The 16584-nt window shown below is 46.6% G+C and overlaps 1 protein-coding gene across 1 annotated transcript in view; it reads left to right on the top strand.

Annotated features, from left to right (window-relative positions):
- The first annotated feature begins 307 nt into the window (after positions 1 to 307).
- NCEH1 (neutral cholesterol ester hydrolase 1) overlaps positions 308 to 16584 on the top strand; it is a 60219-nt gene continuing 43942 nt past the window's right edge. The window contains exon 1 of the mRNA XM_035710313.2: positions 308 to 527. Coding sequence (XP_035566206.1) covers positions 390 to 527 — 138 coding nt within the window. The 5' untranslated portion in view covers positions 308 to 389. The remainder of the gene's footprint in view (positions 528 to 16584) is intronic.

Genomic DNA, 16584 nt, shown 5'->3' with positions numbered 1-16584 from the left:
GGGGCTGGGGCGCCTGTAGAGGGGGCCTCCAGGCTGGGGAGCCTGCAGAGGGGGCCTGGGGCTGGGGCGCCTGCAGGGGGGACCTCCAGGCTGGGGCGCCTGCGAAGCCCCCCCCCTCCAGCGCGGGGTGCAGGGCGGGCCTGCGTCCGCCAGGGCCCGCTGTGCGGCGCCCGCAGCCCCGGAGCCCCTGGAGCCCCGGGGCGCGGCGGCGCTCGCCAAGGACACGGAGGGAGGCGGCCGCGCTCGCACTTCCTCCGGGCGCCGCGTCTGATTGGCTCCCGGGCCCGGGCCCCGCGGCCCCGCCGCCGACCCCCGCCGAGACCCGCCGGCCCCGCGCCCACCGGCCTCCGCGAGGCGCGCGGGCGAGCCGAGCCGGGCTGCCGGGCACCATGAGGGCGTCCTGCGTCCTGCTCGCCGCGCTGGCCGTCCTGGCGGCCTACTACGTCTACATCCCGCTGCCCGGCTCCGTGTCGGACCCCTGGAAGCTGATGCTGCTGGACGCCACCTTCCGGAGCGCGCAGCAAGTGGTGAGACGCGCCCCGCGCCCCGCGCCCCGCGCCCTCGGCCGCCCCGGAGCCCGGAGCCCGGAGCGGGACCCCAGGACGCGCATTTCTCGAACGCAGTCAGCCGGTCGGGCTTTTTTTTTTTTTTTTTAAGATTTTATTTATTCATGAGACACAGAGAGAGACAGAGACGGAGAGAGACGCAGAGACACCGGCGGAGGGAGGAGCAGGCTCCCTGCAGGGACCCCGACGCGGGACTCGATCCCGGGACCCGGGGTCACGCCCTGGGCCCAAGGCGGCGCCGAACCGCTGGGCCACCCGGGCTGCTCCCCGCCTCCCCCCGCCCCCGCTTTTTAAAAAGATTTGGTTTATTCATGAGAAACCCTGAAAGAGGCAGAGGGAGGAGCAGGTTCCCTGCAGGGAGCCTGATGTGGGATTTGATCCCGGGACCCCGGGGTCACGTCCTGGGCCAAAGGCAGACGCTGAACGGCTGAGCCGCCGGGGCTGCCCCAGGCGGTCGACTGTTGGGGTGGCTCGGGCTGCGCTTCTAGGGTGTCGCGCTTCCCTGCCGGGGGGGGGGGGGGGGGTCAGGTCTCTATCCTCAGGCCCGTGCTTCATTGCGGGGGGGGGGGCGCGGGGGCAGGTCTCTATCCTCAGGCCCGTGCTTCCTGCGGGGGGAGGCAGGTCTCTATCCTCAGGCCCGCGCTTCCTTGCAGTGGGGCGGGGGGGGGGGGGCAGGTCTCTATCCTCAGGCCCGCGCTTCCTTGCGGGGTGGAGGGGAGGCAGGTCTCTATCCTCCCGCCTGCGCCGGCGGGGTGGCCGTGGAGGTCTTGCCTACAGCTCGACAACTGCTCACCCGCTCCGTCGGTCCTTAAGACACCCCCCCCCCCGCCCGCCAACCCCTCCTCGTCCTTGGTTTGCAAGGAATTGACATTTGCATCTTGCATCCCCCCCTCCCCCGTCCCCGGTCCCCGTTTTCCTTCCTGCGTCGGGGCCGGGTTCCGGGGAGGCCTGCGGGCGGGACCGGGCGGATCCCCGGCGCCTCCCCCAGGCCCCTGCTCGCGGAGCCCTGTGCTGCGGGGGCAGCCGCGGGGGCAAGGCCTGGAGCGACAGCTCGGAGCTGGCACTTCCCGCCCGCAGCTTAGCGGCTTAGCCCGGGGAGGAGGCCGGAGGCCCGGGCGCGGGGGGCGGCAGGTGCGCAGGTGCACCTGTTCCCTGCCTGCCCCGCAGCAGTTATTTTATGCCCTTGATTGTCGAGGAGATAATCTTCGCCAGAGCCAAGGGCCTCCTGCCTGCCCTGGCGGGGTGACGTTTCTATTATAGGGTGCGTAGGAATGTCTTTTTCCCCCATAACGGCCGGCACTTTATTCAATAGTAAGAGACACTAATTTTAGTGCCAGAGAATCTAAAATCTAAAGCACAAGCTGCAGCCAAGGCTGGGCCCTATTATTCTAACCCTCCTATTAAGGTTATTTTGTAACCTTTTTTTCAGGAATGACTAGAGAAAGAGAAAAGGGGGGGGGGCGGATCATGATTTTCCTAGAGGGTTGATGTTCCCTGTCCATTCTAATTGCGTGTAGAGAGTCTCTGAGGCTTTGTCCTATCAAAAGGCCCCTTAAGTAGGGTATTGTAGCGCTTTCCTACCGGGGATTTTTTTTAAATTAATTTTTAAAAAGAATTTCTTTTCGAGTGATCTCTACATCCAAGGTGGGGCTCAAACTCATAGCCTCAAGATCCAGAGCCACATGCACCACCGACTTAGCCAGCCAGGCATCCCAGGAATTTGTTTTTCTTAAATCCAGCCATGTTTTCCACCCCAAAGTCCCCTGTTGTCTGGTAGGGATGGTCTATGAAATTATAGATCCCCTTCCTTACCCCCTCCTGCTGACTGTAATGCTGACATGGTGGAAGAATGACCATCTCCTTCTCTAGCGTTTTTTTTTTTTTTTTTTTTCTCCCAAGAAAGGCAGTCTTCCTGTAGGAAGCCCTGCAGTCCCTCTCTTCCTTCCAAAATTACGCAGTTTGGGAGTGACAGTGGTTTTTACCTGGGTGGGTTATAATGACCTTCAACAGTAAGAAGAATAAGAAAAACATGAAAAAAGAAACTGCTCTGTTGGCTGCAGAGATCATTCTCAGATTCAGGTCACCAAAGGAGTCCTCCCCATCATGTATAATTTGGGAAAAGCCAGTTTTGGAGAAAAGCCATTCTTCCCCAACTATAGGGTGGCAACCCAATCAGAGGCAAGGCCTTTGGACCCTGTGATCTGGTGTTTGGGAATGATACTGTGTGTAGAGCCCGGTCACAGAGATAAATGAGGTAACCAAGTATCCTCACTTGACACTGTGGCTGGAGAGTGAGTTTGCACAGAAGTGGCTCTCATCTCTTTTCTTCTAAGCTGTGAAATATCAGAAAGATCATTCAGACCACATGGAAGCACATTCTACCCAGTAAAGCAATTTAGTAACGTCACTGTCACTTCAAATTGCCTGGGGGAAAAGGCAATGTGACTTGACACACTGTAAGTATGTATGAGGCTGCCTGCTGGGTCTCATCCCAACCAGGCCACCCTCTGGCTTCGAGGCCAGGCAGTTTACTAACCTTCTCTGCTCCTCTGTTTTTTTCCTGTAAAATAGGGTTGACATCTACCTTACAAGGTTGCTATGAGCTTCAGTAATGTATTTTTTAAAAGATTTTATTTATTTATTCATGAGAGACACAGAGAGAGAGAGAGGCAGAGACACAGGCAGAGGGAGAAGCAGGCACCCCGAGGAGAGCCTGATGCAGGACTCGATCCCAGGACCCCGGGATCACGACCTGAGCCAAAGGTGGACGGACGCTCAAATCACTGAGCCACCCAGGCGCCCCCAGTAATGCATTTAAATGCCTGGAACTTGTAGCTATTCCTCTCAGAGTTGTTTCAAAGCTCTGCTATGGATTGTGGAGAAAATCTGGGAGATTGCCCAACTTTCTTGAAACAGTAAAACAAATGTAAACTAGAAGCGACTTATCTCCTTGAAACCTGGAGCGCCACCGCTAAATTGCATGGCATCAAGTTTGTTACCCAAGCAATTCGCTCAATTACAAAAGCCAATGAAGCCACTTCAGCGGGGAAGCGTGGCCGGCACATGCCCAGCATCAAGAACTATGAATGCTACTTTTATTCCGTGTCATTGGCAAATGCTGCACCTCTTCTTGCCCACTCTTATCTCCTGTATCTTATGCAGATGAGTCAGATTATTGAGATTTTGTTCATTGTACTTTTTCTCCCCTTGGCATCCTCCAGTATTACCTAAGAAGAAGCTACCTGAGATCTTTCTCTAACGTCCATCTCAAACCCAGATGCTGCATTAAAATCACCTAGGGAACTTTAAAAATCCTGATGCTCAAGTTCTATCCTATACCAGATTTATGCAGAATCTCTGGGAGGTGAGTCCCAGGCATCCAGTAGTTTCAAAAGCTCCCCAGGTGATTTCTGTGTGCAGGAAACCTTGAGAACCACTGCTCTTTAAGGTAAATAAAATGCATTGCAGATGAGATGATGTATAGCCCTTAAATTGCGCTGGTTATATTGGACACATGTCGCTGGGAATGAGCCGTTTCACATCAGCATGGATTAGTTTATCGGATTAGTTGGTTGGCAGTTTGACTGTAAGAGTCGAAGGGCATAAAGTACTAGGTAGGCAGATTTCAGTGTTAGAGCAAAGCCTTCGTAAGACGTGAGCTGTGGAAAAGCGCAAACAAAAGGCTTGGGAGAGGCAGTGGAGAAGACAGGTCAGCAAGAGACTGGAGGGACAAACGCAGGGAGTTTGGGAGGTCCTAGAGACTGATTTTTAAATGCTGTGCAAGGAAAGGTTTTTCAAAATGGTAAAACCAGGACAGGTGAAGATACTGAGAAGTGTACACTGCTGAGTTTGGCAGTATGCGTTGGAAGCAGTAGAAATATGTTTATTCTTTGACCCAACCGTCCTTCATTGTGAATTAAAGTCACCAGTGATACAGGCAAAGCTATAGCTGTAAAGATGGAAATATTTTACAGGGTCAGAAACCTTGCTCAACTAGTCCAAAAGCACTGCTTTTTTTTTTTTTTTAAGATTTTATTTATTTTGAGAGAGAGAGGAAGAGAGAGAATTTCAAACAGACTCCACCCTGAGTGCAGAGCCAGGCATGGGGCTTGATCCCAGGACCCTCGAGACCATGACTTGAGTTGAAATTGAGAGTTGGTTGCTCAACAGACTGAGCCCCCCAGGTGCCCCAGCACTGCTGTTTCATAAGAAATATGGGGGAACAGTTAGCCACCTTGTTTTCTTTCTTTTCTTTCTCTTTTGCAGCATTATTTTTTAAAATGAAAGCAAGAAAAATAAAAGATTACATAAATCATGGAACATGCTTTTTAGAATACTGTACAGTCAAAACATTGAGGTTGTAAAATAATGTTAAATGACCTACAAAAGACTTGTACTGTATGTTAAGTGGGAAAATGCAACAAAAGAGCATATATATACCATTATCCCATTTATAATACTTGTATACCAAAACGCACATAAACATATGTCTATATCTATCTAAACTCAGAGAAAAAGCAGAAGGGTGTAACTTAATATAGTAGTGCTTTTTTTTTTTCTGGGCCATAGGGTTATATCTTCAATTTTCATTTCTATATTTTCTAGCTTTTCTACAATGAATATGTAGTGATAAGAAATTATTTAAAATTTTTTTGTAGGTTTCCTACTTGTAAAGAGGAATTGATGTGCACACACCCCCCGCAATGTGATTCCTATTTTAGTAATTGTTCTATAAGAAAAGCAAATCTCTTAAAAACAAAACAAAACAAAACAAAAAAAAACAAAGGCATCCTGGATCCCCTGATACAGCTATCACTGTGGCATGCTTCATGCTTAGTCACATGCGACACAGATGGAAAGTCCACTGTGGTGGGGGGGAGGTTTGGGAAGATGCCAAACTGACCTAAAGGAACCTATAGCTTGATGGAATGCAGAAGACACATTAATATACAGCTATTGAAAAGGTCGTTGCAGGTGAGCATTACTGAAGAGGCACAGTTCCAGAAGCTCAGAGGAGGGAGAGGTTATGCACGGTTTAGAGGAAGGTAAAGATGGCTGAAGGCAGCAGGTAGCTAGAGGGAGTTCAGAGCAAGGGCTAGGCTGGGCTGAGCTTACTTTGATCATTTCTCAATTTACTAGTTCCTCTACAATGTATCTTTTTTTTTGAAGATTTTATTTATTTATTTATTTATTTATTTATTTATTTATTTATTTATTTATTTATTTGTTTGTTTGTTTATTTGAGAGAGAGAGTGGGTGCAAGTTGGGGAGGAGCAGAGGGACGAGCAGACTCCAGAAGGAGCTCGGAGCCCCATGGGGCTTGATTCCATGATGCCGAGGTCATGACCTGAGACGAAATCAGGAGGAGGGGGCTGCTTAACCAGCTGAGCCACCCGGGCGCCCCTCTCCTGTGTATCTTTTTAATGACATAATTGTAAAACAGGTTGTTGAAATCGATGTTTTTGCAGAACGTTTCCCCTCGTTCTTAGGAATAACAGTGCTGTTGAACTAGTTGGACAGGTTTTTCACCTTGTAACGTGTCCCCAAATATCAAAGTGCACGATGCGCTTTCAGGCTGTGCGGGTGAGGGTTCGGTCCCGCTGAGCTGGATGCCTTGCAGAACTCCAATTTGCTAACCTTTTACGTAACCATTCGTGAACTGGAACATTTGCTACCATCAGGTAAGTTCAACCCCAAACATGGGTAAATAATAAGTTTTGGCCACCGCCTTGCAGACTTGCTACAATACATATTTCTTCGTGTACATTAGAGATTTCACCAATCTTGATCATTTTTAGCTGACTTGATGGAATTTTTATCAACACCTGGTAGCAGACAAGCTTTACAAATACTTTCGGGGTGGGCCCCTGGGTGGCTCAGTCGGCTAAGTGACCAACTCTTGATTTTGGCTCAGGTCATGATCTCTGGGTCATGGGATCGAGCCCTGCGTGGGACCCCGTGCTCTGTGTGGAGCCTGCCAGAGATTCTCTCTCTCTCCTTCTACCTCTGTCCATCTCCCTCCTTTCTCTCTTTCTAAAATCAATCCATAAATATTTTTTAAAAATTAAGGTCTGATTGAATCAATTGATTCAATTGATTCTGATTGATTCTAACCTGGTGTGATAGACAAGGCCTGATTAATAGTTTTCCTTTTTATTTTTCCTAGAACTACAAATACAGCCCTGAGCACAAGAATGCTATAGCACTTTATTTTAGTGGGACATTCTATTTCTAACGTAGGACTTGGGCTTGACCTGAAGACATTTCTGTGAGGTGCAAAAGCACGGTAATTGTTCTTAAATGGTCTGCTAATGCACAATGACTTCTTTTAAAATACTGAGTATGTATTTCCACAGCCAAATGAAATGGCATGTGGGACCATTACTTATCTACCCCGTTTTATGTTTAAAAAGAATTAAGAAATGTAATTGAGTTTCCAAGTGGCAAACCTAGCTGTAGTCTCTACCTAATTTGTGCCCAAAATTTTAATAACCTTTCAGGGTTTCCAAAATAAAATTAAAATCCTACCCTTTGGAAGTCATCACTCATTCAAAAAATATTAACTGAACACCAGTGCTGAGAACTGGCAAAACAAAATGAGAAAGACGCACACCTAATCTTGAGGCGTTTACAGTGGGGTGAAGGCGAGATAAGCCTATTTATTGGTGGTTACCCAGAGGGTGTTCTTGAACGACAAGAGTTACGGACAGAGGCTTTATGGGTTGCTCTAATGTGGATCCAGGCAGAGGGCATTGAGGACTGTTGCCCTTTCTCGCTGGCATCTAACCTGAGTTATCAAGGTTGATTGTTTGCAAAAACAAAAACAAAAACAAAAACAAACAAAAAAACCCCTAACATCTCTAGAGCATATAGCGAGGCTTTACTGTGCCAGATACTGTGCTGTGGGTTATGCATGTAATTCATGGAGTCCATCCTATAATTCTATGAGGCGGATGTTCTTATTCCCCTCATCTTACAAAGGAGGAGACTGAAATGCAAAGAAGAATCACTTGCTCAAGATGACACAGTTGATGAGAGGTAGAATCACAATTCAACTCCTGCCTGCCTCACTGTGAGCTGAAGAGCTTAACCACTGCACTAGCTTGCCTTTCCACAGGAGCCGAGTGGAGGAGGTGGGGGAGGAGGTGGGGAGGGGCCGGAAGGAGGTTGGAAGGGCATTCCAGCCAGAAGGGACAAGCCAACGGGACGGGATGATAGCTGGGGAACTAGAAGTGGTGTAGACCTCAGAGAGGTAAGGCTGGAAGGAAGCACAGGCCGGGTAGTGAAGGGCTCTGTGGGCCGAGAAAGGAGCCACTGAGAGACTTTTAACAAGGAAATTGCATAGCCAAGTCCGTGTTCTAGAACAGTCTTTCTCAGTGATAGTGTAGAGACTGGAGCTTAAAGTAAATGAAGGTGAGAGTCCCCTGAGGAAGTAATCCAGAAGAGAGGTGAGAGCACGAACTTGCAGTGAAGCTGACAGACTGGCTGATGGGCTGAAGGAGAGAAGGGAGGCAGAGGTGGCTCCTGAGGCAGAGCCTGGGTGCAGGCATGAACCATCACGATGGTGACCCTCATGGAGGGAAAGCAGATCTGAAAGTGAAGATAGTAGAGTTTGGGACCTTGTTTTGCGTGGCTATGGGACTAGTCCAGGACAGCTTTTTGTAAGTAGTTTGCATGTACAAGACCAGAGCCCGAGAGAGAGAGAGAGAGAGAGAGAGAGTAAGCTGGGCTGCAGACATGGATTTTGGAGGGTCGGTGAATGAGTGGTGGTGGAAGTCATGGGAATGGATGTGCATGGAGTGAGAGTAAGCTTGAGAAAGCCTATCAGGGACATCCCAGGGGGTACCTGGGTTGACACAGGAAGAGGAGGCCAGCCCTAAGAGAGAGGAGACCCTGATGAACCTCATCTTTTTATTAAATTTTACATTCACACAGTGCCCCAGCTTTTACAAAGGGTTTCACTTATCTCACTTTTTAAAAAAAAGATTTTACTTACTCATGAGAGACACAGAGAGAGGCAGAGACACAGGCAGAGGGAGAAACAGGAGCCCGATGCAGGACTCGATCCCGGATTCTGGGACACGCCCTGAGCCAAAGGTAGATGCTTGACCGCAGAGCCACCCAGGCATACATCATAAAAAAAAAAAAAAAAAAATTCCGTTTTGGGACACCACCCAGGCATCTGACTCTTGGTTTCAGCTCAGGTCACGATCTCAGGGTCATGGGATCAAGCCCCATGTCTAGCTCTGTGTTTAGTGAGGAATCTGCTTAAGACTCTCTCTGCCCCTCCCTTGCCTCTCTTTCTCTCTCTCAAATAAAATAAATAAATCTTAAAAAAAAAAAAAAAAAAACTTGTGTTTTACTTTTTTTTTTTTTTTTTTTTTAAGTAGACTCTCTTGCCCAATGTGGGGCTTGAGCTCACGATCCCAAGAGTCACATGTTCCACCAGCTGAGCCAGCCAGGCGCCTCACGCTTCATGTTATTTTTATAATGGATCACCAGCTGGCATAAATGACGTGCATTTATCAAGTGAGGAAACCGGGGCTCAAAAAGCTCAAGGACATCCTCAAGATCACATAATTAGTGCATTCTGGCAAAACAGAGACTAGAATCAAATGTTCTGGCCTCCTACTTTCCTGCTCTCCCTTGCTGAGTCCGGCTGGCCTGAGAGCAGATTCCTCCCCGGTGGAGTTCCCCGTTTTGTCTCGGGGGCTGTGTTCGTGACCCACCTTTCGTGGCTCCAGCCATGCACGTGGGGCTGCTCACGCTCACTTTGTCACTAGGTCCCTGAATCTGCACTTTTTTTTTGAGCTCCCACATTTAAATTAATCTAGAGTAGTCTTTCCCAATCTTTTTTTCATGCCGTAGACTTGATTACATTTCTAAGCGTGTGCCAGGGGAGAGTGGAGGAAATAAGGAGGGAATCAGTCTGCATGGGCTTGAGTGCTAGAACTCACGGGATTTATTTATGTAGAAGATGATACAAGTGGTTCTCAAGGAGGATATGCAGGCTGATAAATTTTGAGGAGCTATAAAAAAAATGGTTTTGATTTTTTGTCTCCACGAAACACTTCAGCATCCATGTCTTGCGGCCCACCTGTAACCCATTTGGGGCACACCTGTTGGGGAGCTCTCCTCCCTGCAGTTTATAACGATTCATTTTTTTTAAAGATTTATTTATTTATTTATTAATAGAGAGAGAGAGAGAGGCAGAGACACAGGAGGAGGGAGAAGCGGGCTCCATGCCGAGAGCCCCGACGCGGGACTCGATCCCAGGACTCCAGGATCACGCCCTGGGCCAAAGGCAGGCGCCAAACTGCTGAGCCACCCAGGGATCCCCAGTTTATAACTATTTAATTACAAGTTTGTTATTATTGCTATTCAACATAGATAGATGGTCCCCAAGTGACATATATCTAGGTAGTCCTAGAACTTGTCCAAACCAGCACGTATTTAAGAGTGATAGAGGCCGCTTCTTAATAATCATACCAGGACAACTGTTTTTTTTTTTAATATTTTTTATTTATTCATTCATTAGGACAACTGTTTTAAACCAGAATTATTCTCAAATCTGGACAGAGAGGCTCAGTCCACTTTGATCTGGCAAAATCAAGTCAAAGCTGTAGAATGATTCCTGGGCTCCTTATTCTGCTCAGATCTGAGCAGGAAGCCCTCCAGGGAGCCGCCCCCATCCCTTCCTTCACCCCCTGTCCCCCTGGCCCCATTTCGGTACTTGGCGCCTGGCACCTGCCCTGCCAGTCCCACACTAGTGAATCCAGCCTCAGTGTCCCCACGAAGTCTGCGCACTTGTGTATCTGACAACTTTCTTCCTGTTACCTCTGCCCCCCTTTGCCCTCCCACCCGCGGACTTTGGCTAACGTCCCACACATCTTTCAACACCCACTCAAAAATGATCTCTTTTGGAAACTTCCCTTTTTCCCCAGTCAGCCTTAATCTCTCTGTCCTTTATGCTCTGCTGGCATCCACGTGTGTGTGGCCCCTGCACGTCTCCTTCCTTAGCTTGATGTTTCTTTATGGACAAGCTCCCCGCCACATGCTAGGCTTTCTCAACCATCGTAGACATAATTTCCCTCTTACATGTTTTAGGGGTTGGTTCTGGATTGAAGATCCTTCATCATCAAGAAATACAGGAACTCATGGTTCTGGTTACTTTATTTGCCCCAAAGAGCAGACTTAGTGCTTCCATGCGCCTGTGACTCTGAACTTACCCTCAAATGAGTTCTTTTGTTGTTGTTGTTGCCCCTTGCAACTGTTTTTTGCAAGCCTCACTGTTCTTGGGTTTCTAACTTCCTCATACTTGTTGCAGATTGATGCTTTTTTTTTTTTTTTAAAGATTTATTTACTCATGAGAGACAGAGAGACAGAGAGAGAGAGAAAGGCAGAGACACAGGCAGAGGGAGGAGCAGGCTCCATGCAGGAAGCCCGACGTGGGACTCGATCCCAAGTCTCCAGGATCAGGCCCTGGGCCGAAGGCAGGCACCGAACTGCTGAGCCCCCCAGGAATCCCCTGATGCTTGCTTTCAAATTCATAAGGACTTTACCTGCTGGCTTCTAGTCATGTATTAGGCCATCCCCAGTGAATTCCCACATCCCCTCGATGTCTGTCTTTCCCTTTTCCTTTTGAACAGATAATCGCCAAATGCTTCATGCAAAATTAATTTGACCGGCCGTCTTCTGTGCTGGCTGCCCCATAACAACGTCCCTGCTTCTGGGGTCCAAAGTACTTTTTCTTTGGCTGTTCTGAAGCCTGCTCTTCCAAAATGCATGATGTTTATCTCCCTCCTCCTAGTTTATGCCTCACTTGTGAGGGTCACTCCGTCCCTGCTGGCAGGCCCTTCCATTTCATGTGGCACAGCTCTTCCCTGGAAGTGAGAAGCAAGTCCGTGGCGACATTCCTATTTCCTTGACTTTCTTAGCACACCGGCTCAATTCTGCTTGTAGCCAATGATCTGCTTTTAATAGAACAAGATGACTGGCAGAGAGGGGAGTAATGATGGGTCCATTTGCTGAATAATAAACACAAGCACCAGCAGGGGTTACTGACTACTGGCTCCGAACCAGGTCTGCTGGACTCCACAGTCCTTCCCACGATATTCCGCAGCTTCGTATCATGATTGTTCAGTCTGCCCTCCTCCCGTTCCGTCCCCTGCACTCTGAAATGTTTTGTATTAGTTGTATGATCCACATCCAGAAAGCATCACGCAGGGAGGTAGCATGTATTTACAAAGTTCAGTCCTAGAGGATTTAATGTATTATGCCTTCAAAATTTTATTCCTGGATTTTAATATATATGCCCATCGAAGAGGTTCTATGGTTAGATGAGGCTGGGAAAGAATGAGTTCCACGGAGAGCTAACCAGGATTTCTCTCTCTCTCTCTCTCTCTTTTTTTTTTAAGATTTTATTTTATTTATTCATGAGAGACACACAGAGAGGAGAGAGAGAGAGAGAGGCAGAGACACAGGCAGAGGGAGAAGCAGGCTCCATTCAGGGAGCCCGACGTGGGACTCGATCCCGGCTCTCCAGGATCAGGCCCTGGACTGAAGGCGGTGCTAAACCGCTGAGCCACCGGGGCTGCCCGGATTTCTCTTTTTCATTGTGAAACAGTTCAGAACTCCCACCATACTAACGTGTATTTTGAATCTTAAGACTATGCAGCGAGTCCCGAATTTACAGATCTGTGTTTTGCACACACACAGAAAGCCCTTCACAATACTGTTGGTGTTTTTTTTTTTTTTTTATCAAGTTTGGGGGATCATTTTCGTAGTGCTTAAGAGCATGGATTTTGGGGTCGGGGAGATCTCTGTTCAGATCCAGACTCTGAGCTGTTCTAGCCATGTAGCCTTGAAGAATGTATTTAACCTCTGAGTTTGTTTCTTGATCATGGACATGGTTGTGAGACTTAACCCATATGGTATGAACACTGCATGAGGTGATCTGCATAAAGCTTTACTGGTTGTTCGTCGTCATTATCACGCATTAGGTGATATGTTAAGGACTTGGGGCAGTACCTGGCACAAGAGATATGTATAGTCCAGGTCTGATTTTTGACAGCTGTCGACAGTATACTCCAATAGTAATATGGCTGTTTTGATACTCTTCTATTTTCACTGTTATTCTTGTCACTCTGCTATTGCTCTTTTTAAATTTATTTTTTTTAAGTTTTTTTATTTATTTATGATAGTCACAGAGAGAGAGAGGCAGAGACATAGGCAGAGGGAGAAGCAGGCTCCATGCACCGGGAGCCCGATGTGGGATTCGATCCCGGGTCTCCAGGATCGCGCCCTGGGCCAAAGGCAGGCGCCAAACCGCTGCGCCACCCAGGGATCCCTGCTATTGCTCTTACTAGCAGACTGGATTTCTGCACTTAAGATGCAGATCCTCGTGTGTATTGATAAGCCCCTTATAGAGGTATCTCCTTATGGATAGATCTTCACTTGGACTTCTGTTGGCTGTGGCTGCTTGGTTTATTTTTATTTTTTATTTATTTATTTTATTTTTTATTTTTTTTTATTTTTTGGCTGCTTGGTTTAACTCCCAGCTTTGGCACTAACTCATTGTGAAACTAGTTGGGCAAGTCACTTGAACTCTAACCTTAGTTCTGTCTTCTAGAAAAGTGAGATAATGACAGTGCTTCCTTTGAGGCTTGTTATCTGGACTATATGTGATTGCATGTATAACATGCTTAGCACAGTGGCTTGCCATAAAGCAAGAACTAAACACTTCCTCCTGTGTTTAAAGTTTTGAAGTCTGTAGGCTTAGCTTGCCTATGTTCTAACTGAATAGATCTATGAATCATCATCATCATAGCTAACTCATACTGTTCTAACCATTTTATGTATATACTCAGTCTTTATAACAGTCCTGTCAGTACTATTATTATTCCTGTGGTGTGAATGAAGGAACAGAGGGGTTGCGAATCTTGCCCACGGCACACACCCAGAGCCAAAAGTCTCATTCAGGCTCTCTGCCTTTGGAGTTAATGCTCTAAAAGCCAAAGAAATTGAATGTCTCTAGGCTTTCGCTGTCTTATATCAAAGATCTCCATTGGTGTTTGCCAAGGTAGCAATTCCTTTTAGAATATCATTATCACCTAAAAAGAGTTCCTTAAGACTTTCGGTGCCTAAGGTACCGTTGGGGACATGACATTTTGTTATATAAATTAAAATCCTTTATTTGAATTCTGTCTCAGTGGTGGGCCATCTTGCCACATTGTGAAAGTGGTGAAGAAGTACTTGCAAGCAGGGTTGATCTTATTCTAAACAAAGGGCTTTGGATTTGCTCAAATGATTGCCATCTTTTGAACCTAGAGATCTAGCTGGGAACTGTGGAAAAGATGACTTTGACTTCTAAAGTTATAAAAGGCAGATGTCTTCAGTTGGCCCCCACGAGAGAAGAAAGTCACGATGGCCTCTATCATTCGTTAACAGCCACACACTGGGCACTGGGGTTATAGGAATTCTCAAAACAAACGGCACTTGGCCTTCCTGGAACTACAGTCCCATGCCAAAAATACATGGCAAGAAAATAGAGTGAATATGGAAAAATCTGTTGGCAGGCTGACAATAATTGAGATCCTGTAAAGACAAGAAATCCCCTAAGGAAACAATGTTGAACAAGAAGAGAGTCAGTCTTAGGTCTGGGAAGAGGTGGTGCCAACAAAGGGGACAGAGCAGTCAGGGAACAGCGAGGAAAACTGGGGAAATAGAGGGTCAAAGAAACCAGCAAAGAGAGTAGTACCAGGAGAGGGTGGTCAACTGTGTTGGATTCTCCTGAGAGATGGAGGGATGTGAGGATGGAATGGGGCCCATCAGCTCTACATCCTCAATGTATCAGCCACAAAACATACTCCCAAGCAACTGTGGATTTTTCGTTTCAGCGTCTCAACCTGTAACCTGCTAGAATGATTCCAAGGATGTCTGCCAAAACAAACGTTATGACTGGTATTGTTCATCATATTAAACTATCATTTCTGACAGGAAAGAGCCAAAATAAACTTTGTAGCTTATGATTAAAACCTGAGATGGGGGTTATTGATAGACAGTGCTGAGGTACTAAATAGCGATATATATAAAATATATAAAATTATATACTTATAACTAGTAGATTAAAAAATCTTTGTTTAAAAAATTTAGGTGCCTAAAAAATTAGGCTACCTCAGTCAGTTGAGCAGATGACTCTTGATCTTGGGGTCATGAGTTTGAGCTCCATGCTGGGTGTGGAGCTTGCTTAAAAAATTAAAAAAAAAAACCCTAAGTTATAAAAAAAATTATAAAGGTGGAAATAAAAAGCAAACTAGCTAATTTTCCCCCCCAAAAAAACTAATTTTAAATTTATACTGGTTGTTCATCTATGTGGAAACCTATCTTAAAAGGTAGACTCTTACAAGTCAAGTAGCTTTTTTCCTGTCTGCTTCAAAATGAGGTGCACATCAGATAAATACTAAACTTTCTTCCTTGTAGATTGATGCCTATTAATTTTGTAGTTACTAGTATGCCATTTCAATGCACATACTCTGCTTTTGTCAAGAACAGTGGGCCAGTAGTTTTTAGGATACACCATGTGCTAGATTCGAGCCTTCGGTAGCAGCCACAGAAGCTCTCACGGACCAAAAACAATAACTTGTTGGTCTTATTTCCTCACATAGCAAATTCAAATTGGCATATTTCTGCAACTTAAATGAAGATAGTTTGGATAAAAATGAGAACATTGTTGTTGGTTATGTCTACGGAAGGAATCTGCTTGGCAGTGATTTTCAATTACTCTAAAAATGTGATTTCTTGACTCCAAAAAGCCCATTTTTGGGCAAATCATAAAAGCCTATTTTTGGGTAAATCATAGAACTTTAACTGCTTTAAAAGTTGGACTTCCGTTCGGGTGTTGTCAGCATGTAAATGTCTTTATGCTATTCCCCCCACCATCCATTTTTTGAGTCTGAAAGGATATAAAGAAATGCATCAGACAGTTGGGAGAAGTAAGGGCATTGCAGGAAAACAGCAGGTGGGAAGTTTCTGAGTTCGATTCTGAGGTGGGGCAGCATGACCCCCACCGGGAACTACTTCTACTGAGACTCTGAAAGGTATAAGAAGGTCTTTATGTAACTGAACCGTGGGTAGAACTAGTCCCAGGCTTGTGTTAAGATACATTTCACTGTTTTAATTATACTAACTACTAACTCTAGGTAAGCTAATAATAAAAATATGAAAACATGCAAGAGTATGGTTTTTCAAGAATAAGTACTACTTGGTGAGATAAAGCTTTAAACTGCTTATTAAAAATATTCTGTGGTATCCCGGGGCGGGGGGACTCAGCGGTTTAGCACCTGCCTTTGGCCCACGGCGCGATCCTGGAGACCCGGGATCGAATCCCACGTCAGGCTCCCGGTGCATGGAGCCTGCTTCTCCCTCTGCCTGTGTCTCTGCCTCTCTCTGTCTCTCTCTGTCTCTCTCTCTCTCTCTCTGTGACTATCATAAATAAATAAAATTTTAAAAAAAGACTTATTAAAAAAATAAGTAAAAAAAAAAATTCTGTTACTGGGCCCCTGGGTGGCTCAGGTGGTTAAGCGTCTGCCTTCAGCTCAGATCATGATCCCAGGGTCTGGGATCGAGTCCCGCATCAGGCTCCCTACTCAGCAGAGAACCTGCTTCTCCCTCTTTCTGCCCCTCCCCACTACTCATGCTTTCTCTCTCTCTCTCAAATAAATAAATTAAAATCTTTTTAAAAAGGATTGCCTGGGTGACTCAGTGGTTGAGCATCTGCCTCTGGCTCAGGTCGAGTCCTACATCGGGCTCCCTGCAAGGAGCCTGCTTCTCCCTCTGCCTGTGTCTCTGCCTCTCTCTCTCTCTGTGTCTCTCATGAATAAATAAATAAAATCTTTTTAAAAAGTCTTTAAAAAATAGTAAAAAGGGGATCCCTGGGTGGCTCAGCGGTTTAGCGCCGCCTTTGGCCCAGGGTGTGATCCCTGAGTCCCAAGATCGAGTCCCACGTAGAGCTCCCTGC

The sequence above is a fragment of the Canis lupus genome, chromosome 34 (assembly GCF_003254725.2).
Source record: "Canis lupus dingo isolate Sandy chromosome 34, ASM325472v2, whole genome shotgun sequence".
Taxonomy (NCBI): Eukaryota; Metazoa; Chordata; class Mammalia; order Carnivora; family Canidae; genus Canis; species Canis lupus.
This window is presented reverse-complemented; position numbering and strand designations above follow the sequence as displayed.